This window comes from Ranitomeya imitator, chromosome 1 (assembly GCF_032444005.1).
Source record: "Ranitomeya imitator isolate aRanImi1 chromosome 1, aRanImi1.pri, whole genome shotgun sequence".
In the NCBI taxonomy this organism is placed as follows: domain Eukaryota; kingdom Metazoa; phylum Chordata; class Amphibia; order Anura; family Dendrobatidae; genus Ranitomeya; species Ranitomeya imitator.
The window spans coordinates 178,257,443-178,280,220 of record NC_091282.1 but is presented as its reverse complement, the minus strand read 5'-3'; the positions used below and the strand labels follow the sequence as shown (position 1 = coordinate 178,280,220).

The following is a 22,778-nucleotide window of genomic DNA, read 5'->3' as shown; positions in this document are numbered from 1 at the left end:
ATGTTCACGGCAACGGATTGGGGACTGTCTTTGTTCTTCCCGGCTGCATACCGAAGGACTTGTTGCTTATGTTTTCGGTTTGTGAGTATGCTACAAAATAAACAAGACTTTATTTTGAACTTTATGGGTCACTGCCTTCTCACTGCACAGCAAGGACATCGCTGTATCACACATGATGATAAAAAAAAAATTAAGAAAAGAGAAAAATATCAGCCCACCTTCTCAATGGATACCAGGCAAGGAAACCTGCAGTGCCCAAGTTAGAAAACCATTTGTAGAAAATACAAAAATATCCAATGTGTTGAATAAAATTCAAAGTCTTTATTGAAGAATTAAAAAGTCGCACCAGTGTACATGGGCAGAAAAAATGGGCAATTCTAGCATACGCGTTTCGGAATTTAAACATTTTTCATTGCAATTTTGATTTTCTACAAATGGAATCCTATTACTAGGTCAGTTCTATCATATAGTGAACAAGGGAAATAAAAACCAAATAGACAACTGTGGAATTGAACGTTGTTTTGCAATTTCACTTGGAATTTTCCCGTACACTATATGGTAAAATAAATGGGGTCACTCAAAAGTACAACTCGTTCCACAAAAATCAAGCTCTCATAATGCTATGAGTATGGAAATATAAAAATGTTATGGCTCTAGGAAGAAAGGGAGGGACAAACAAAAAAGAAAATCACTTGGGGGTGAGGGGTTAATGCAATTCTATGGGGAAAATCTGCACAAGAAGCTCGGCGTAGCCGCAAGGGAAGTTTAGATATTGCGGATTTTAAATACGCACAACAAGTCAATTTATGCAGCGTGAAAAAAATAAAAGCACAGTGGGCATGAGGTTTCTATAAATCACATCCATTTTGATGGAAATGTAAGATGCTGTGATTTTGATACAGCAAAAATACGAAGCGTCAAAAACGTATCGTGTTAACGTAGCCAAAATGTAGCATAACTTACCGATGAAGATCCAAGCATGGATTTTGGAGACCGTATAATCCCTGCTATAGAGTGGCGTAACGTATCAAACTTTGACACTCGTTCTTTCTTGTCCTGGAATACATAAAAAAAAAACAAAAAAAAAACACATTTAGTTCAAAGGAAAACATTACATAGATAATCAAATTAGATGAAGCAATAATAATTTTTATTTCTATAGCGCCAACATATTCTGCAGCACTTTACATTACACAGGGGACTTGTACTAACAAAATAAGACATTACAGAGTAACAGACAGGTCAACACATACCAAGAGGAGCGCGTGCCCTGCTCACAAGCTTAGAATTTATGATGAAATAGTGGGGACAATTAAGTGCTTGTCGTGTAAGGTCCAGCCATCAATATTATAAATAGGGGTAGTCAGGTGAGAAGATAGGCCAGTCTAAAGAAATGTGCTTTTAAAACATGATTGAAACTGTGGATACTGGGAATTAAGCAGATTTCCTGGGATAGTGCATACCAGAAAACCTGAGCAGCACGAGAAAAGTCCCAAAGACAAGAGTGGGAGGTTTGGATCATACAGGAGGTTAATAGTAGGTCGTTAGTGGAACGGAGAAGGGTGATGGCCAGCTGAGTGAGGAGATGAAGTACAATGCAGAACTATGGAAAACTTTGTCGGAAATATTGATAAGCTTATATTGGATTCTGTAGCAGATGGGTAACCAGTGCAAAGACTGGCCCACGGGAAGGCAAAATTGTAGCGGTTGGATAAAAATATGATCCTGGCTGCTGCATTCAGGTTAGACTGGAGAGGAGAGTTTAGTAAGAGAGACCAAACAGTAGAAAGTTGCAGTAGTGCAGGTCAGAATGAATCAGAGCAACAGTAAGAGTCTTTGCAGAATCAAAGGTATGGAAAGGTCAAATTCTAGAGATGCGAGCGAGTGATCACATATAGGGATTGAATGATCTGAATCAAATATAACCCCAAGACAGTGGGGAAACACGTTGTTCAGATTCTGACAGATTCAGTTTCAGACAGTGAGAACAATCTGTTAGAGACAGCAGACAATCACTGGTACTTTGCAGTCAATACTGGGTTGATGTAAGAAGATGTGTATAATGTGCTGTCAACATAGAAATGGTACTGAAAACCAAATCTGCTGATGATTTGTCCAAGGGGGGTAAACCGAAAAGAAAAGGGAGGGGACCTAAGATTTAACCGTAAAGAACCCAGACAATAAGGGGAAGAAGAGCTGTCAATTGATACACTGAAAGAGCAGTCAGAGAGGTAGGAGGAGTACCAAGAGATAGCGATGGTCCTCAGTGTCAAATGCCGAAAAATCTAGGAGAATGAGCGAGCATGTAGAAGTGACCATGAGATTTTGCTTCCAGTAGATAGGGCAATTTCTGTGGAGTTTAAACTGAAAAAGAGTCTTCAAGAGGATTGTTTTTTGCTTTTTTTTATATTAATGGGTTTATGATGACGTATTACAAGGAGGAAGTAAAGATACTGGAAGAAAACGACACAAATCATTTTTGTTATGTGGGCAGTAACATCCAGGGATAAGGGCTGAAGAAAGTGTAAAACAATAGGGCCATTGGTGCAGGTTGTAGGGTGAGAAGATGCAAGGAGCCTGGTAACATCATCTTCTGTGATCGGTTCAAAGACGGAAAGTGAACTTAGTGAAGTGCAGGAGGCCTAGACCAACTCAAAAAACCAAAACAAACAAGGATACCTAAAAAATAACCTTTATTATGAATCACTAAAAAAATACTCTTTTCATAAATGACAAACAAAATACTAGCAAACATATAATTATGTACCTGTAAGGCCCTAGGACAAGTCTGCACTGAGACCTACCTATCAGTGGAGGTTGGCACCCTAAGTTTCTGCGGTTGGCGCCCCCACTCCGCGTCGACTAACCCTAGGGAGTCCCTAGAGGACCCTAGATAGGGAACCCTAAAAAAGACCTAGCAGATCCCTAACGGAAGACCTGCCTAGCAGTGGGGGTTGGCACCCTAATGTGAAGCGGTAGGCGCCCCCACTCAACGTCGACTGACCCTAGAAGCCCTAAATTGTCCCTAATAGGAATAGAATAAAGAAAATGTCCCACAAACAAACCCAAACACCCCAAAAAAAAGGAGAAGGAAAAATAAACAAAAAAACAAGAAGATATAATAATCAAAAATATGTGAAGGATCTAATGCGTTGCTTGAATATGCATATATTACATATAGTAGACAATTATGTCTATAGTAATAACCATCAGCAAAAAAGATTCACAAAAATGGGGTGAATGAGAAAATATTATTGTCCATATTTAATATAAACATGCGATCCTTTTCTGGCTAAAGGAGTAAAGAAATACTTGAGGTATATATTCAAATGCTAAGGTATACAAGCATGGTCACCCGCTATACAAAAAGTCAACCACATAGTATACTATCATTAGAGACCTCAATTAAGTAACAAAATACAGCAACTAGAAAATCAGATGTATAACTCCTAAAACCCAAATAAAGAAACATCAATGCTTAATAAAGATTGCCCATAGTCACATTTGAAACAGTACTTTAGAGATAAGTCGCACCAAATTTGCTTATGCTGTTATTATAATTACAATATATACCTCACAAGAGCAGGTGTTATTGTTTCAATGTGTGTTTAAAAGTGACAGGTCCCGTCACAACCCACCACAAAACCTCCATGGGTACAACAAATAATGGGGCAGGACACAATAATCCCCCTCACAGAAAGCAAAAACAGAGAGCAATCAATACTCATCTGAAAGCCCGTAATGGATATGGGGCGATGTTAGATAAATCCAAGTAGCCCGGGTCCGTGGTGGGTATACGGTTTCCTCAGATGAAACCGGACATCTAATTAAGCAGACAACAGCAGTCTCCCCGACCAGTGCCCGACGCGTTTCCCCCCCATGTAGATGGAACGGGGGTTCATCAGGGGTATTGTAGCCGCAAGCAAGAAGAAATATAGATGCTGTAGTGTACTCACCAGATATGCCCCTATAAATACACGTGGGTAAGTGTGGAGCACGCCAACTAAGGACTACCTCCGGAAATAACGTCATCCAGAGGAGTCTGCGCTAGGTGAGACGCATGATGCGTTCCATAATAAAAAATAGAACCGCGCATGCGTCGCGCAACTCCACGCCTCCAAAAGAATCTCGGAGCTGTGGCATTATGAAGCGGATACTCCGATAGTGGAGCGCAACAGTGCGTTCCATGTGGCGCATGCGTGATGTTTAGAACGAATATCACGCAGGTACACAATGTGAGCCGTAATAGGAACAGACAGCGCATGCGATGTGGAAGCGCTGAATGAATGCGCCCTCGTGTAAAGCGCTATCAGAGCACAATGTGAGCCATAATAGGCACAGAGAGCGCAAATAATAGAAGCGCTGAATGAATGCGCCTACGAATACAGTGCTGTCAAGGCACAGTCTTAGATAATAGGAATATAACCACCTAGGCAGCATATGTAAATACAGGGAAAAACCCTGTTATTAAAACTAAAACTAGAGTGAACGCCACATAGATTAAATGATAAGCACTTGTATATAGTAACCCACGTATAAGAAAAACCGGCCTGAATTGGCCATAATAGGAATAAATAAGTCCATATACCAACGTGAGTAAATACTACAGCACACATTAGGACAACAAACAGAAAAAAACGAAAAGAGAAATAAATCAATATAATGTCCCAAAAATGAGACACACATTAGAAAAAGTATAAATATACCTGGCTATAGCACTAATATCAAAGGACTTGACAGGGGGCTAGATAAAACCAGTAAAGGTCAGCTGTTCGTTGAGGCCCAGAGGGCTCATCGATCTCATTAAATAAATCCATCTTGTTTCACGCTGAATGATTTTTTTTGTCCCAGTCACCCCGTCTTACCGAGGGAGGGATAACTTCAATAACCCTAAAGCTAAGGGAGCCTGGATCCCCACCATGTGTATTGATGACATGTCGTGCAATTGGAGTATCCCTGCAGTGCCGGATATCCCCAAGGTGTTCACCTATCCGAACCCTAAGTTCTCTTTTTGTTTTGCCCACGTAATCCTTGGGGCACGAACACGTGCAGAGATACACGACCCCTACTGTTTTGCAGTTCGCAAACTGTCTCATGGAGAAGATCCTATTTGTGGCTGAACTCTGAAAGGTGTTAGAGATGCACATAAATCTACAAAACGAGCAATGTCCACATCTAAATGTGCCGGTTGATCTATTTTCCAGCCAAGTACCCTGTTTTTTAGGGGGCACAAAGTGACTATGGACGATGCTGTCTTTGATTGACCTTCCCCTTCTATACGTCGTGTATCTCTGCACGTGTTCGTGCCCCAAGGATTACGTGGGCAAAACAAAAAGAGAACTTAGGGTTCGGATAGGTGAACACCTTGGGGATATCCGGCACTGCAGGGATACTCCAATTGCACGACATGTCATCAATACACATGGTGGGGATCCAGGCTCCCTTAGCTTTAGGGTTATTGAAGTTATCCCTCCCTCGGTAAGACGGGGTGACTGAGACAAAAAAATCATTCACCGTGAAACAAGATGGATTTATTTAATGAGATCGATGAGCCCTCTGGGCCTCAACGAACAGCTGACCTTTACTGGTTTTATCTAGCCCCCTGTCAAGTCCTTTGATATTAGTGCTATAGCCAGGTATATTTATACTTTTTCTAATGTGTGTCTCATTTTTGGGACATTATATTGATTTATTTCTCTTTTCGTTTTTTTCTGTTTGTTGTCCTAATGTGTGCTGTAGTATTTACTCACTTTGGTATATGGACTTATTTATTCCTATTATGGCCAATTCAGGCCGGTTTTTCTTATACGTGGGTTACTATATACAAGTGCTTATCATTTAATCTATGTGGCGTTCACTCTAGTTTTAGTTTTAATAACAGGGTTTTTCCCTGTATTTACATATGCTGCCTAGGTGGTTATATTCCTATTATCTAAGACTGTGCCTTGACAGCACTGTATTCGTAGGCGCATTCATTCAGCGCTTCTATTATTTGCGCTCTCTGTGCCTATTATGGCTCACATTGTGCTCTGATAGCGCTTTACACGAGGGCGCATTCATTCAGCGCTTCCACATCGCATGCGCTGTCTGTTCCTATTACGGCTCACATTGTGTACCTGCGTGATATTCGTTCTAAACATCACGCATGCGCCACATGGAACGCACTGTTGCGCTCCACTATCGGAGTATCCGCTTCATAATGCCACAGCTCCGAGATTCTTTTGGAGGCGTGGAGTTGCGCGACACATGCGCGGTTCTATTTTTTATTATGGAACGCATCATGCGTCTCACCTAGCGCAGACTCCTCTGGATGACGTTATTTCCGGAGGTAGTCCTTAGTTGGCGTGCTCCACACTTACCCACGTGTATTTATAGGGGCATATCTGGTGAGTACACTACAGCATCTATATTTCTTCTTGCTTGCGGCTACAATACCCCTGATGAACCCCCGTTCCATCTACATGGGGGGGAAACGCGTCGGGCACTGGTCGGGGAGACTGCTGTTGTCTGCTTAATTAGATGTCCGGTTTCATCTGAGGAAACCGTATACCCACCACGGACCCGGGCTACTTGGATTTATCTAACATCGCCCCATATCCATTACGGGCTTTCAGATGAGTATTGATTGCTCTCTGTTTTTGCTTTCTGTGAGGGGGATTATTGTGTCCTGCCCCATTATTTGTTGTACCCATGGAGGTTTTGTGGTGGGTTGTGACGGGACCTGTCACTTTTAAACACACATTGAAACAATAAGGCCGGCGTCACACACAGCGTAAAACAATACGGTCCGTATATTACGGCCGTAATACGCTGAAAAGTCCCGAAAAAAGTGGTCCGTAGCTCCTCCGTAGGCAGGGTGTGTCAGCGTTTTTTGCGCATGGCATCCTCCGTATGTAATCCGTATGGCATCCGTACTGCGTGGTTTTCTCGCAGGCTAGCAAAACCAACATACCGCTATAGAAGTGATCCATGTGTCCCAAAAAGAAAAGAAAATATATATATACTGTCTATATATATATATATATATATATATATATATATATATATATATATATATATATATATATATATATATATATGTCAGTAGACACATATATTAGAGAGAAAAGCCGGTAATTCAGTGCGGTGTACAGTAAAATCACACTGACAGCTTACAGTAGAATAGGTAGAATAAATGTGTACACATAGAATAGGTGTATATATATATATATATATATATATATATATGTCAGTGAGACACATATATGTATATATATTAATATTTATTCCAGCGCTATACAGCTTGAAAGCCGGTAATTCAATTACCGGCTTTTTCTTTCTCCTTCCTAAAACCCGACATGATTTGAGACATGGTTTACATACAGTAAACCATGTCTTCTCTCCATTTTTTTTGCAGATTCCACACTACTAATGTCAGTAGTGTGTATCTGCAAAATTTGGCCGTTCTAGCTCTTAAAATAAAGGGTTAAATGGCGGAAAAAATTGGCGTGGGCTCCCGCACAATTTTCTCCGCCAGAGTAGTAAAGCCAGTGACTGAGGGCAGATATTAATAGCCTGGAGAGGGTCCACGGTTATTGGCCCCCCCCTGGCTAAAAATATCTGCCCCCAGCCACCCCAGAAAAGGCACATCTGGAAGATGCGCCTATTCTGGCACTTGGCCACTCTCTTCCCATTCCCGTGTAGCGGTGGGATATGGGGTAATGAAGGGTTAATGCCACCTTGCTATTGTAAGGTGACATTAAGCCTAATTAATAATGGAGAGGCGTCAATTATGACACCTATCCATTATTAATCCAATTGTAGTGAAGGGTTAAATAAAACACAAACACATTATTTAAAATTATTTTAATGAAATAAAAACAATGGTTGTTGCAGTATTTTATTCAACGCCCAATCCAATCACTGAAGACCCTCGTTCTGTGAGTAAAAAAACATAATAAACCAACAATATACTTACCCTCCGCAGATCTGTAACGTCCAACGATGTAAATCCTTCTGAAGGGGTTAAAACATTTTGCAGCAAGGAGCTGTGCTAATGCAGGCTGCTCCTCACTGCAAAACCCCAGGGAATGAGGCTAAAAATAGATCAATGATCTATATTTAGCTTCATTTGCGGTGAGGCGCCCTCTGCTGGCTGTTCATAGATCGTGGGAAATTACCTAGAAAGCCTGGGAGCTTTCTAAGTAATTTCCCACGATCTATGAACAGCCAGCAGAGGGCGCCTCACCGCAAATGAAGCTAAATATAGATCATTGATCTATTTTTAGCCTCATTCCCTGGGGTTTTGCAGCGAGGAGCAGCCTGCATTAGCACAGCTCCTTGCTGCAAAATGTTTTAACCCCTTCAGAAGGATTTACATCGTTGGACGTCACAGATCTGCGGAGGGTAAGTATATTGTTGGTTTATTATGTTTTTTTACTCACAGAACGAGAATCTTCAGTGACTGGATTGGGCGTTGAATAAAATACTGCAACAACCATTGTTTTTATTTCATTAAAATAATTTTAAATAATGTGTTTGTGTTTTATTTAACCCTTCACTACAATTGGATTAATAATGGATAGGTGTCATAATTGACGCCTCTCCATTATTAATTAGGCTTAATGTCACCTTACAATAGCAAGGTGGCATTAACCCTTCATTACCCCATATCCCACCGCTACACGGGAATGGGAAGAGAGTGGCCAAGTGCCAGAATAGGCGCATCTTCCAGATGTGCCTTTTCTGGGGTGGCTGGGGGCAGATATTTTTAGCCAGGGGGGGGGGCAATAACCGTGGACCCTCTCCAGGCTATTAATATCTGCCCTCAGTCACTGGCTTTACTACTCTGGCGGAGAAAATTGTGCGGGAGCCCACGCCAATTTTTTCCGCCATTTAACCCTTTATTTTAAGAGCTAGAACGGCCAAATTTTGCAGATACACACTACTGACATTAGTAGTGTGGAATCTGCAAAAAAAATGGAGAGAAGACATGGTTTACTGTATGTAAACCATGTCTCAAATCATGTCGGGTTTTAGGAAGGAGAAAGAAAAAGCCGGTAATTGAATTACCGGCTTTCAAGCTGTATAGCGCTGGAATAAATATTAATATATATACATATATGTGTCTCACTGACATATATATATATATATATATATATACCTATTCTATGTGTACACATTTATTCTACCTATTCTACTGTAAGCTGTCAGTGTGATTTTACTGTACACCGCACTGAATTACCGGCTTTTCTCTCTAACAGCGCTGCGTATTTCTCGCAAGTCACACTGCTTGTCCGTGTGTAATCCGTATTTTTCACGCTTCCATAGACTTTCATTGGCGTATTTCTTGCGCAGTACGGTGACAAACGCAGCATGCTGCGATTTTGTACGGCCGTAGAAAGCCGTATAATACTGATCAGTAAAATACGGCAAATAGGAGCAGGGGCATAGAGAATAATTGTGCCGTATTTTTTGCGAGTTTTACGGACGTAGATTCTGCGCTCTTACGTCCGTAAAACTCGCATGTGTGACGGCGGCCTAACACCTGCTCTTGTGAGGTATATATTGTAATTATAATAACAGCATAAGCAAATTTGGTGCGACTTATCTCTAAAGTACTGTTTCAAATGTGACTATGGGCAATCTTTATTAAGCATTGATGTTTCTTTATTTGGGTTTTAGGAGTTATACATCTGATTTTCTAGTTGCTGTATTTTGTTACTTAATTGAGGTCTCTAATGATAGTATACTATGTGGTTGACTTTTTGTATAGCGGGTGACCATGCTTGTATACCTTAGCATTTGAATATATACCTCAAGTATTTCTTTACTCCTTTAGCCAGAAAAGGATCGCATGTTTATATTAAATATGGACAATAATATTTTCTCATTCACCCCATTTTTGTGAATCTTTTTTGCTGATGGTTATTACTATAGACATAATTGTCTACTATATGTAATATATGCATATTCAAGCAACGCATTAGATCCTTCACATATTTTTGATTATTATATCTTCTTGTTTTTTTGTTTTATTTATTTTTCCTTCTCCTTTTTTTTGGGGTGTTTGGGTTTGTTTGTGGGACATTTTCTTTATTCTATTCCTATTAGGGACAATTTAGGGCTTCTAGGGTCAGTCGACGTTGAGTGGGGGCGCCTACCGCTTCACATTAGGGTGCCAACCCCCACTGCTAGGCAGGTCTTCCGTTAGGGATCTGCTAGGTCTTTTTTAGGGTTCCCTATCTAGGGTCCTCTAGGGACTCCCTAGGGTTAGTTGACGCGGAGTGGGGGCGCCAACCGCAGAAACTTAGGGTGCCAACCTCCACTGATAGGTAGGTCTCAGTGCAGACTTGTCCTAGGGCCTTACAGGTACATAATTATATGTTTGCTAGTATTTTGTTTGTCATTTATGAAAAGAGTATTTTTTTAGTGATTCATAATAAAGGTTATTTTTTAGGTATCCTTGTTTGTTTTGGTTTTTTGAAGTGCAGGAGGGAAAAGCAACATACTGTTTAAGTCAAACTACATTATTATCAACATTTTCTTACAGGAGTTGGCTGAAAATTAAAAGTTATCCTCAATCCATAAGGGGGAACAACAAGTGGTATCTCCAGCGATACTGTAAACCCAGCGCTCAGAAGGAAGGCAGAGTATGCTCTTCTCCATCCAATCAAGACTGAGCTCTACAAAGCGGTGTTTTCAGGGGTCCTTAGTCCTGTTCTCTGGAACATTTGTTTTGTAACACCAAAGGTGCCATTATATTAAAATGTTGATAGATTGAATGATTCAACTAAGCACAATTACATAAAGATAAATAATTTGGGTATACTGACTGTCCGCACTAAAAATATCAGAACTGCTGTGTATTTCTACTCAAGTCAGTATGTGAATGTGGAAAACTTCAGAAGAAAATAATCATACACAATGTAATTCTATATAATGACTCTACCTGGCTCAGTATTTCACCATCAAGAACGCAATCGACCTTAATAGCCATTTATATTATACAAATGCAGCTTGAGTTTTTAATGTGCATGAAAAAATGAACAGTTTTTAGAGAGGTTGAACATAATCTTGATAGGACACGATTCAATAATTGAATTACTAAATGTACAACTTAACTATATTAGCATAATAATAATGAAATTGTGAGAATGCCAAGATACCCTGCATACTATAAAACCCATTAACTGTAAATTAATTAGTTGCTAATGTTTGGTTAAACAGGTGTCTTTGCCAGCAGTGGTCAACAAAAACACATAATGACAAATCATATGCTATTAAATATACGACTATAAAGGAGAATGCATTGTTCATCATCAATGATAAATGTGAGCAGTGCTGGTGCTTCAGCAATATAAGGTGCTAAGCTGAATGCCACAGTCACCGTTCTGCCCCTGCACAGAAGATCCCTGGAGAAAATACTCTGGAGGAACTTCAAGCTTTTATAATAACTTAGCCAGATTTTGGCCTGAAGCCTGGACAACACCTCTAAGGTCCCACCACAACATTTCAATTGGGATGAGGTCTGGACTGAAAGTGTTGCAATGACCCTATTAATCTGCTCTCTTTCAGATTTGTTGGTGTTTGAGATCATTGTCCTGTGGCCTAACCTTGGTTTTCTCCCAAATCTATGTTTCAAAATAGCAAATAACTTACCGTATATACTCGAAAATAAGCCGACCCGAGTATAAGCCGGCACCCCTAATTTTGCCACAAAAAACTGGGAAAACTTAATGACTCAAGTATAAGCCTAGGGTGGGAAATGCAGCAGCTACCGGTAAATTTCAAAAGTAAAAATAGATACCAATAAAAGTAAAATTAATTGAGACATCAGTAGGTTAAGTGTTTTTGAATATCCATATTGAATCAGGAGCCCCATATAATGCTCCATACAGTTCATGATGGGCCCCATAAGATGCTCCATACAAAATACGCCCCATATAATGCTCCATAAAGTTTATGATGGGCCCCATAAGATGCTCCATATTAAAATATGCCCCATATAATCCTGGATAAAGCTTAATAATGGCCCCATAAGATGCTCCATAGACACATTTGCCCAATATAATGCTGCACAAATGTTGATTCTGGCCCCATAAGATGCTCCATAGAGATATTTACCCCATATAGTGCTGCACAAACGTTATGGCCCCATAAGATGCTCCATAAAGATAGTTGCCCCATATAGTGCTGCACAAACGATGATTATGTCCCCATAAGATGCTCCATAAAGATAGTTGCCCCATATAGTGCTGCACAAACATTAATTATGGCCCCATAAGATGCTCCATAAAGATATTTGCCCCCATATAATCCCGCACAAACGTTGATTATGGCCCCATAAGATGCTCCATACAGACACTAGCCCCATTTGCTGTTGCTGCGATATAAAAAAAAAAAAAAATCACATACTCCCCTCTCGTCGCTCGGGCACCCGGCACTTTAAATATTCACCTTTCCTCTTTCTGGCCGCCGCTCCGTCTTCAGCACTGACGTTCAGCCAGAGGGCGCGCACTAACCACGTCACCGCGCCCTCTGACCTGAGCGTCACTGCAGAAGACGCTGAAGACGGAGCGGCGGGTGGAACGAGGAAAGGTAAATATCGCGCAGAGCTCCCCCTCCCCATTATACTCACCTGCTCCTGGCACAGTCCATGCAAGACCGTGGTTCTCCCGGCGCTGCAGCTTCTTCCTGTATTGAGCGGTCACACGGTACCGCTCATTACAGTAATGAATATGCGACTCCACCCCTATGGGAGGTGGAGCCGCATATTCATTACTGTAATGAGCGGTACCGTGTGACCGCTCAGTACAGGAAGAAGCTGAGGCGCCGGGAAAATCAGGGACCTGCAGGGACCGTGCCAGGAGCAGGTGAGTATTATTAGACAGCTGCCGCTCCCCCTCCCCTGCCGACCCCTGGGTATGACTCGAGTATAAGCCGAGAGGGGGACTTTCAGCCCCAAAAAATGGGCTGAAAATATCAGCTTATACTCGAGTATATACATAGTTATTAAAGTTGAAGGAAGACTATAACTCCATCTAGTTCAACCCATAGCCTAACCTAACATGCCCTAACAAGTTGATCCAGAGGAAGGCAAAAAAAACCCATGTGGCAAAGAGTAAGCTCCACATTGGGGAAAAAAATTCCTTCCCGACTCCACATACGGCAATCAGACTAATTCTCTGGATCAACGCCCTATCAAGGAATCTAGTGTATATATCCTGTAACATTATACTTTTCCAAAAAGGTATCCAGTCCCCTCTTAAATTTAAGTAACGAATCACTCATTACAACATCATACGGCAGAGAGTTCCATAGTCTCACTGCTCTTACAGTAAAGAATCTGCGTCTGTTATTATGCTTAAATCTTCTTTCCTCCAGACGTAGAAGATGCCCCCTTGTCCCTGTCTCAGGTCTATGATTAAAAAGATCATCAGAAAGGCTTTGTACTGTCCCCTCATATATTTATACACTAAAATAAGATCACCCCTTAGTCTTCGTTTTTCCAAACTAAATAATCCCAAGTGTAATAACCTATCTTGGTATTGCAGACCCCCCAGTCCTCTAATAACCTTGGTCGCTCTTGTCTGCACCCGCTCCAGTTCAGCTATGTATTTCTTATACACCGGAGACCAGAACTGCGCACAGTATTCTAAGTGTGGTTGAACAAGTGACTTGTATAGAGGTAAAATTATGTTCTCCTCATGAGCATCTATGCCTCTTTTAATGCATCCCATTATTTTATTTGCCTTAGTAGCAGCTGCCTGACACTGACCACTGAATATAAGTTTGTCATCCACCCATACACCCAGGTCTTTTTCATTGACGGTTTTGCCCAGAGTTTTAGAATTAAGCACATAGTTATACATCTTATTACTTCTACCCAAGTGCATGACCTTACATTTATCCCCATTAAAGCTCATTTGTCATTTATCAGCCCAAGCTTCTAGTTTACATAAATCGGCCTGTAATATAAAATTGTCCTCCCCTGTATTGATTACCCTGCAGAGTTTAGTGTCATCTGCAAATATTGAAATTCTACTCTGAATGCCCCCAATACTGACCCCTGTAGTACCCCACTGCTAACCGCAACCCAGTCCGAGTGTGTAACATTAATAACCACCCTTTGTTTCCTATCCCTGAGCCAGCTCTCAACCCACTTAAACATATTTCCCCTATTCCCATTATTCTCATTTTATGTATCAACCTTTTGTGTGGCACCATATCAAAAGCTTTTTAAAAATCTATATACACTACATCTACTGGGTTCCCTTGGTCCAGTCCGGAACTTACCTCTTCATAGAAGCTGATCAGATTAGTCTGACATGAACGGTCCCTAGTAAACCCGTGCTGATACTGGGTCATGAGGTTATTCCTCTTCAGATACTCCAGCATAGCATCCCTTAGAATGCCCTCCAGGATTTTACCCACAGTAGAGGTTAAGCTTACTGGCCTATAATTACAGAGTTCAGTTTTTGTCCCCTTTTTGAATATTGGCACCACATTTGCTATACACCAGTCCTGTGGTACAGACCGTGTTATTATGGAGTCTCTAAAGATTAAAAATAATGGTCTATCAATGACTGTACTTAATTCCTGCAGTACTCGAGGGTGTATCCCATCCGGGCCTGGAGATTTGTCAATTTTAGTGATTTTTAGACACCGCCGTACTTCCTGCTGGGTTAAGCAGGTAACACATAAAGTGGAATTTTTGTTATCACTGATCATATTGTCTGCCATGGGATTTTCTTTTGTAAATACTGATGAAAAAAAGTCATTTAGCATATTGGCTTTTTCCTCATCCTCATCCACCATTTCACCCAGACTATTTTTAAGGGGGCCAACACTATCATTTTTTTAGTTTCTTACTATTTATGTAGTTAAAGAATATTTTGGGATTATTTTTACTCTCTGGAAATGAGTCTCTCTGTCTCAATCGTTGCTGCCTTGATTTGCTTTTTATAGACTTTATTTAATTTTCTGTATTTATTTAATACCTGATCACTACCTACTTCCTTTAATTCTCAATGATTTCTTTTTGTCACTTATTGCGCCCCTTACAGCTCTATTTAGCCATATTGGTTTCCTCCTATTTCTAGTATGTTTATTCCCATACGGTATATACTGTGCACAGGTCCTATCCAGGATGCTAATAAATGTCTCCCATTTTCTTTGTGTATTTTTAGGTCTCAGGATATTGTCCCAGTTAATTGCACCAAGATCATCTCTCATCCCTCGGAAATTTGCCCTCCTGAAGTTTAGTATACGGTACATACCGGTATGTTTTTTTTCTTAATATCCTTACACGTTGGAATACACATTTATTAGCTTGACCCAAAAATATGATATGTAAAATCTACCAAAATGCTCTAGATGCTTTATACTTGTGTGTTGTGTAGGATGTGGATTTATGATCATTTTATTAAGAAATCATTTTTTTAAAGGGAACCTGTCACCCCGTTTTTTCAGATTGAGATATAAATACTGTTAAATAGGGCCTGCGCTGTGCGTTACTATAGTGTATGTAGTGTACCCTGATTCCCCACCTATGCTGAGAAATACATTACCAAAGTCGCCGTTTTCGCCTGTCAATCAGGCTGGTCTGGTCAGGTGGGCGTGGTGACATCGCTCTTTTCTTCCACAGCTTTCCGTTGGTGGCGTAGTGGTGTGCGCATGTCGCAGTGACGAATCCACTGCGCGCACGTGAAGAAGCAGCGCGCGATCTGCGCTATTACCCCCTGTCATCGGTGGGGGCGGCCATCTTCCTGGGGCCGCGCGTGCGCAGATGGAGTGCTCTGCTGCACGGGGCTTCAGGAAAATGGCCGCGGGATGCCGCGCGTGCGCAGAAGAGATCGCGGCGGCCATTTTCCCAAAGCCGAGATGCAAAAGGGACTTGGTTTACATGTATGGCCAATTACCATCTTTATTTCAAGCTCTCCACATATGTATTTTGACATTATTTTTCTCCTTGCTGTCCTCTTAGATTAGGAATTTAATTTGGGCTGGGAAACCTTTATGTATCGCCCATTCAAATTTGTACACGCCAAACATCTAGAATGATTAGATCTACCAGATTTATCATACTACAGAGCCTCCCAACTGACTAGAAATCAAGACTGGTGGCAACAATATGATCTTAAATCTTCGATATAAGCTGAACCAGCTTCCGCTTATATACCAATACAGCCAGCTCCATGGATCCTGGATCAGTCTTTCTTATTGATGCATACATATCCTACATTTGCCCCTTATCTTAAAATTGCTCACGCTCTACTCCCACAAATGGAACGCCCCTCTCTGCTATTTCCTATCTTAGGTAACCCTTCCTATTCATCTGGCTTTCTGGCATGGTGTAATACGCATAAAGGTAAGGTGATGCTCTTTACAGAAAACGCTAACTGGAAATCGGCCTCCTCCCTTTCAGTAGAGGTAGATCGCTGACGACTAGGAGCCTGTATAACCCAATAACATTCACTCTCCTATTATCCAGACCAAACTTCTAATTTGCTAGAAAACATGCAAGTTTTGAGGTGATGTGTTTCATGATAGATTCTCTGTAACACTCCGTATTTGCTCTATATCGACTGCTGATAATGTACCAGTCTCAGATTACAGCTCACATTGGGAAGAAGACCTTCCACTTTCACCCAAGAACAGAAGTCTAAATTGTTTATGTTTGCTCACAAATCTCACATATCAAACAGGCTTCAGAAATCAGATTTTAAGATTCTCTCCAGATGGTATAGGGTTCTTTGAAAATTAAAGACACTCCTACCTCAGTATCACCTTTATGTTAGCATTAGAGATAGGCAGACACCTGGATGTAAGGGTCTGGCGGGTTCGGCTGAACAATTACAAAAAGTTGGGGTACCACAACAGAACCCGGAACCCATTTACTTGGATGGGGGCCCTGAACATCCAGTGTTTGCCACGATGTCATGTGCATGACAGCGCGGCAAACACTGCTTCTGATCGGCGGTGAAATCATCTCTGCCGGTAACAGAGCCGCGGTTCCCACGCTGTCAAAAGACAGCGTGAGCGCTCAGCTGTGATTGGAGGTATAAAGTTTACCTCCGGTCACTAGTGTAGGGACTTTAGCTCCCATCATCTGACACCTGCTGCCGCTAATAAAAGCTAGAGCAGTAGCGGATGATGGGTGTATTCATTAGCCGGCTCCTGGGCTGTAAATAAATAATTATTAAAAAATTACGACGTGGGTTCCTCTGTATTTTTGATAACCAGCAAGGCAAAACACACAGCTGGGGGCTGCAACCATCAGCAAGTCTGGTTAGCAAGAATAGAGGGCTCCCAACACCATAAATTTTAATTATTTAAACAGAGGGGAACCCACGTAAGTTTTATTTTTTCTTGATTTTTTTACTACGCAGGAGTCGGATAACGAATACACCCATCAGCCACTCCTGCTCTCGCGGTTATTAGCGGCAGCAGGTGTCGGATGATGAGAGCAGTAGTTCCATCAGAGGACACCAGTGACCAGAAGTAAACTTTATACCTCCGATTACAGCTGGGCACTCCCGCTGTCTTTTGACAGTGTGGGAACCACAGGTCTCTGACCGGTGGGGATGATTTCACTGCCGATGAGCTTTAAATGATTTGCTAACATGAGAATACCCCCTTTAAATTTTAGCATTCCATATTTTGTAGACCATCTTAAGTGAGACGTACGATCGATCATTTTTCCTCTTTTCCTTAATCAAGAATGATTACCAAGCTTTAAAAAAGATAGAAAACAAATAGAAGAGATTAAGTTTCATTATACACAAGCACAAAATTATGTGTTTCATGTAAAGTACATTCAAAAAAACTTTGAAGCACTCTCATAACTGCTGTCCAGTAATTCTTCATAAGTACAATGGAAGTCCTATAATGACGGTGTATCAAGGAGCAGTGAAAATGCGCTCAGAATGTCTCATAAATTCAAGATAATCTCCTGCTTCGGGGAGCAGGCAGAGATGAGCACAGAGCGCAGTATAGAGAGGTTAATGCGCCAAGGAACCATTCCCATACAAATAGATGGTTTAATTTCCAGTTCTATCCTGATCTGCAAACATTCTTCTATGACACCTTTACTGTTGGAGAGGAATGAAAAGGTCTCGGCTGCAGACTTATTTCAATACAATCGGTCATGTCACTTCTAAAAGACCATCTTCCCCATAACAAAGCAGCTGCCCTAACAGCAATTTGGAGGGCAAATGCATTACACCAGATTACAAGGCTATTAAGGGATAAAGCAAGGACTTCAAGACCTCATTGTCAATGAGGAAAAACCAATATTTAGTTACAGGGTTTCCTGAATGTCTATTAAGCAAAACATTCTTCAGCAGGGTGAATGACAGACTAGATTTTAGTTTTATTAGTTAGAGCTAAATAACTGGAATAGAAACAAGGGCCCATTTAAACTACCGTAAATGATTGCGGATGCTACAGGACCAAAAATCAGCATTAGCTTAATGGCCTTTTTAGAAAGGCCAATCACACTTATTTGCACACACGATCCCCTGAAGAAGCATTTGTGAAACGCGCATTACTTGTTTGATGGGTGAGCCCAATATACCTAATTACTATCTGTGTTACCGCTTACCTCCCTGTGGGTAATAAGTGCTTTCTATGGTACCGAAACCTTCTTATGTGTTTATCAATATTCTTGTTTTAATAATTACTTATATATGACATTTTATACCTATTGTTTCTTGTTATTTAACTGCATTAAACAAAATATATTACGTATAGGGTTCCCACGGTGCTAAACCCACAATTTTATCCTTGTCCGTACTGTCAGGTTTACTTACACATTGCCATTTTTATCAATTTAAGCCTTTCATCTCCCGTCACAATCCGTCGAGTTATGAGAAAACAGGATCCTGCAAATTTTTCTGCAGGATCCTTTTTTTTCTCATAGACTTGTTTTAGCGACGGATTGTGAAGGTTGGCCACCGTCCATTTCGTCCGTCGTGCACTGGATCCGTTGGCAAAAAACGGTCCGTCGAGCGGAGAAAACGTTTAGAGGAACGTTTTTTCTGCACGTCAGAAAATCACTCAGCGACGCATCCTGCGTTGCCTGTCGCTGGCTATAATGGAAGCCTATGGGCGCAGGATGCGCCGCCGACTGTGCAAAACAGGAATCCAGCGACGTATCACGTTTTTGTGTTCTGAGCATGCCTGGAAGGATTTTCTAGTCTGGATAGAATCAATCTCTCTCTCTCTGTCTCCAGAATCTTATATCTGAAAATCCAGGCAGGAACTCCTTCTACGCATCCGTCATAACACTGGATGCGTTGCACACGTTTTCCGCTACTTTCCCAACATCCGTTCATACGTCGCTTCACTGCATTGCGACGCACCCGCAGCGACGGAAGTGTGAAAGAGGCCTGTCACTATTTGAGTGGTCATAACTATGGATACCTCAGCTACAACAATGACCTGCACATGGGGTAAGTGACATAGCGAATTAGAAGAACTATACTACATATCTAATTCAAAGTAATATTAAAATCAGTACACATACTACCTATTCGACTAGGATCTTGAAGATAGGAGTACCCCTTTAATTTAAGATTAGGAGTCTAAAGCATGAGGCCAAAGAAGGATCTGACCAGCAGTCCTTAATTATATCACTCAAGAGCACAGTCTGCAGAAGCACAATGTGGTGAAAAGAATACATCTCTTTGTTTTGCTGTGAGTGGTGACTTTAACCCCTTCATGGCCTTGGGATTTTTCGTTTTTCCGTGTTCGTTTTTCACTCCTCTCCTTCCCAGAGCCATAACTTTTTTATTTTTCCGTCAATTTGGCCATGTGAGGGCTTATTTTTTGCGGGACGAGTTGTACTTTTGAACAACATCATTGGTTTTAGCATGTCGTGTACTAGAAAACGGGAAAAAAATTCTAAGTGCGGTGAAATTGCAAAAAAAGTGCAATCCCACATTGGTTTTTTGTTTGGCTTTTTTGCTAGGTTCACTAAATGCTAAAACTGACCTGCCATTATGATTCTCCAGGTCAGTACGAGTTCATAGACACCTAACATGACTAGGTTATTTTTTATCTAAGTGGTGAAAAAAAATTCCAAACTTTGCTATAAAAAAAAAAATAGCGCCATTTTCCGATACCCGTAGCGTCTCCATTTTTCGTGATCAGGGGTCGGTTGAGGGCTTATTTTTTACGTGCCGAGATGACGTTTTTAATGATAGCATTTTGGTGCTGATACGTTCTTTTGATCGCCCGTTATTGCATTTTAATGCAATGTCGCGGCGACCAAAAAAACGTAATTCTGGCGTTTCGCATTTTTTTCTCGCTACGCCGTTTAGTGATCAGGTTAATGCTTTTTTTTAACTGATAGATCGGGCGATTCTGAGCGCGGCGATACCAAATATGTGTAGATTTGATTTTTTTTTTATTCATTTATTTTGATTGGGGCGAAAGGGGGGTGATTTAAACTTTTATATTTTTTTCACATTTTTTTTTACTTTTTTTTTTTACTTTTGCCATGCTTCAATAGCCTCCATGGGAGGCTAGAAGCAGGCACAACACGATCGGCTCTGCTACATAGCAGCGATCATCAGATCGCTGCTATGTAGCAGAATTGCAGGTGTGCTGTGAGCGCCGACCACAAGGTGGCGCTCACAGCTGCCGAGGATCAGTAACCATAGAGGTCTCAAGGACCTCTATGGTTACTATTCTGAAGCATCGCCGACCTCCGATCATGTGACGGGGGGGTCGGCGATGCGATCATTTCCGGCCGCCCGGCCGGAAGCGGTAGTTAAATGCCGCTGTCTGCGTTTGACAGCGGCATTTAACTAGTTAATAGGTGCGGGCAGATCGCGATTCTGCCCGCGCCTATTACGGGCACATGTCAGCTGTTCAAAACAGCTGACATGTCCCGGCTTTGATGCGGGCTCACCGCGGAGCCCTGCATCAAAGCAGGGGATCTGACCTCGGACGTACTATCCCGTCCGAGGTCAGATAGGGGTTAAAGAGGATTTCTTTTTAACTCATTCCCGGCATGCGTTGTACATTAAAGGGGCAGCGGGAGGTGACTTTAGCAAATCGCCCATACATGTATGGCGTGTGTGATGATGGTGGCAGCTCACAAGCAAAACTGGTGCAATCATCAGTTATATATCTTAGCGGACACCCTGCGGGAATGGCCATGATTGGTACTCACATTTATCACGGCCATTTAACTTCTCAGATACTGCCATCAAAAGTGAATGTGGTATTTAGTGCTAAAGACAACTATCCATGTCTATCAAAAGACATAGGAAAAAATGACACAGCAAGAAAGGACCTGGAAACTATAGGCAGAAACTATGAAGAGCTAGGCCGGAAAGTGAAGGAACTGGGAGAGCAGGCCATCTTCTTATCCATCCTCCCAGTGAATGAACATGGACCAAGGAGATTGAACAGGATTCTACAGGTGTTGTGAATTCTGCTTTTGGGCTCCCTCCGGTGGTTGTAGAGGGTAATGCAGTTGTGCCTGGACTGCAGGATTGGACAGGTGTATCTGCTAATTGCAAAGCTGACTGGGGTATATAGCTTTGCAGGACTCTTTAGTCCCTGCCAGTTGTCCATTGTTCCTTTGGAAGTGTTGGTCCTGCCTGGCCTCTCCTGCTTGCTGCCAATTCAGCAAAGTTAAGTGTTTGCTTCATTTTGTTTTAGACACACTGCTGAGTGTTTATTTTCTGTGCTATCTTGTTTCTATTTTGTTCCTGCTAGACTGTGCCTGATGTTTTTCTCTGTCTAGTTGGATTCGCTGGAGTCGCAGATATACTCTCCACATCTTTAGTTAGGTGGTGGAGTTTTTGTATTTTTCTGCTGTGGATATTTTGTAGTGTTTTATGCTGACCGCATAGTATCCTGTACTTTTCTTTCCTTTCTAGGTATAAGTGGCCTCCTTTGCTTATCCCTGTTTTCAGTCTGCGTGTGTCTTTTCCTCTCCAACTCACTGTCATTATTTGTGGGGGGTTGTCTATCCTTTGGGGGTCTACTCTGAGGCAAGAGAGTTTTCCTATTTCCATCTTTAGGGATATTTAGTTCTCCGGCTGTGTCGAGGTGTCTAGGTCTGGTTAGGCACACCCCACGGCTACTTCTAGTTGCGGTGATAGGATCAGGGTTTGCGGTCAGTATAGCTACCACTGCTCCAGCGAAGGTCATTTCATGCTGCTCCAAGGCTACCTGATCATAACAACAGGTGAACAACTGGCTATGTCGATAGTGCTGTGAGCAACATTTTGGGTTTCTTGACCATGGAGTGAACTATCTGTATGATGGACTCCTTGCTAGAGATGGGTTGCATCTTACGAAAACAGGAAAAAACATATTTGGTAGACGCCTTGCTGCACTCACCAGGAGAGCTTTAAACTAGAGCAACATGGGATGAGAAATATAAGTCCAAAAAGAAATATGCAGCTAATTAATTCTTTTGCTAAGCCTGCTAAAAGAGTCGTGGAAAAAAAGAACAAAAACAACAAACTATTTATGAAAGTAGAGGAGCAATAGAAGCAGATTACAAACTAAAAGGTGTCAATACAAATACACAGAGCATGGAAAACATACAAGGAGAATTCGAGCTGCTAACATAGGAAGAGAGCTATGTCATAGGCATCACTGAAACTTGGTGGGATGATACACATGCTTGCAATACAAACCTTTAAGGCAACAACAAATTTATTAGAAAAAGGATGAACAAGAAGGGAGGAGGCGTTTCATTGAATGTTTGGAAAACTTATATCTCCACAGAGATCCAAGCTTCAGAGACTGGTAGCACTATAGAAACTGTT

At 41.5% G+C, this 22,778-nt stretch overlaps 1 protein-coding gene across 2 annotated transcripts in view; it reads right to left on the bottom strand.

The window, feature by feature from the left end:
- FER (FER tyrosine kinase) overlaps positions 1-22,778 on the bottom strand; it is a 485,813-nt gene that overhangs the window by 237,799 nt on the left and 225,236 nt on the right. For both annotated transcript variants that reach the window (XM_069752566.1, XM_069752558.1), the window contains exon 12: positions 964-1,056. In XM_069752566.1, coding sequence (XP_069608667.1) covers positions 964-1,056 — 93 coding nt within the window. The remainder of the gene's footprint in view (positions 1-963; positions 1,057-22,778) is intronic.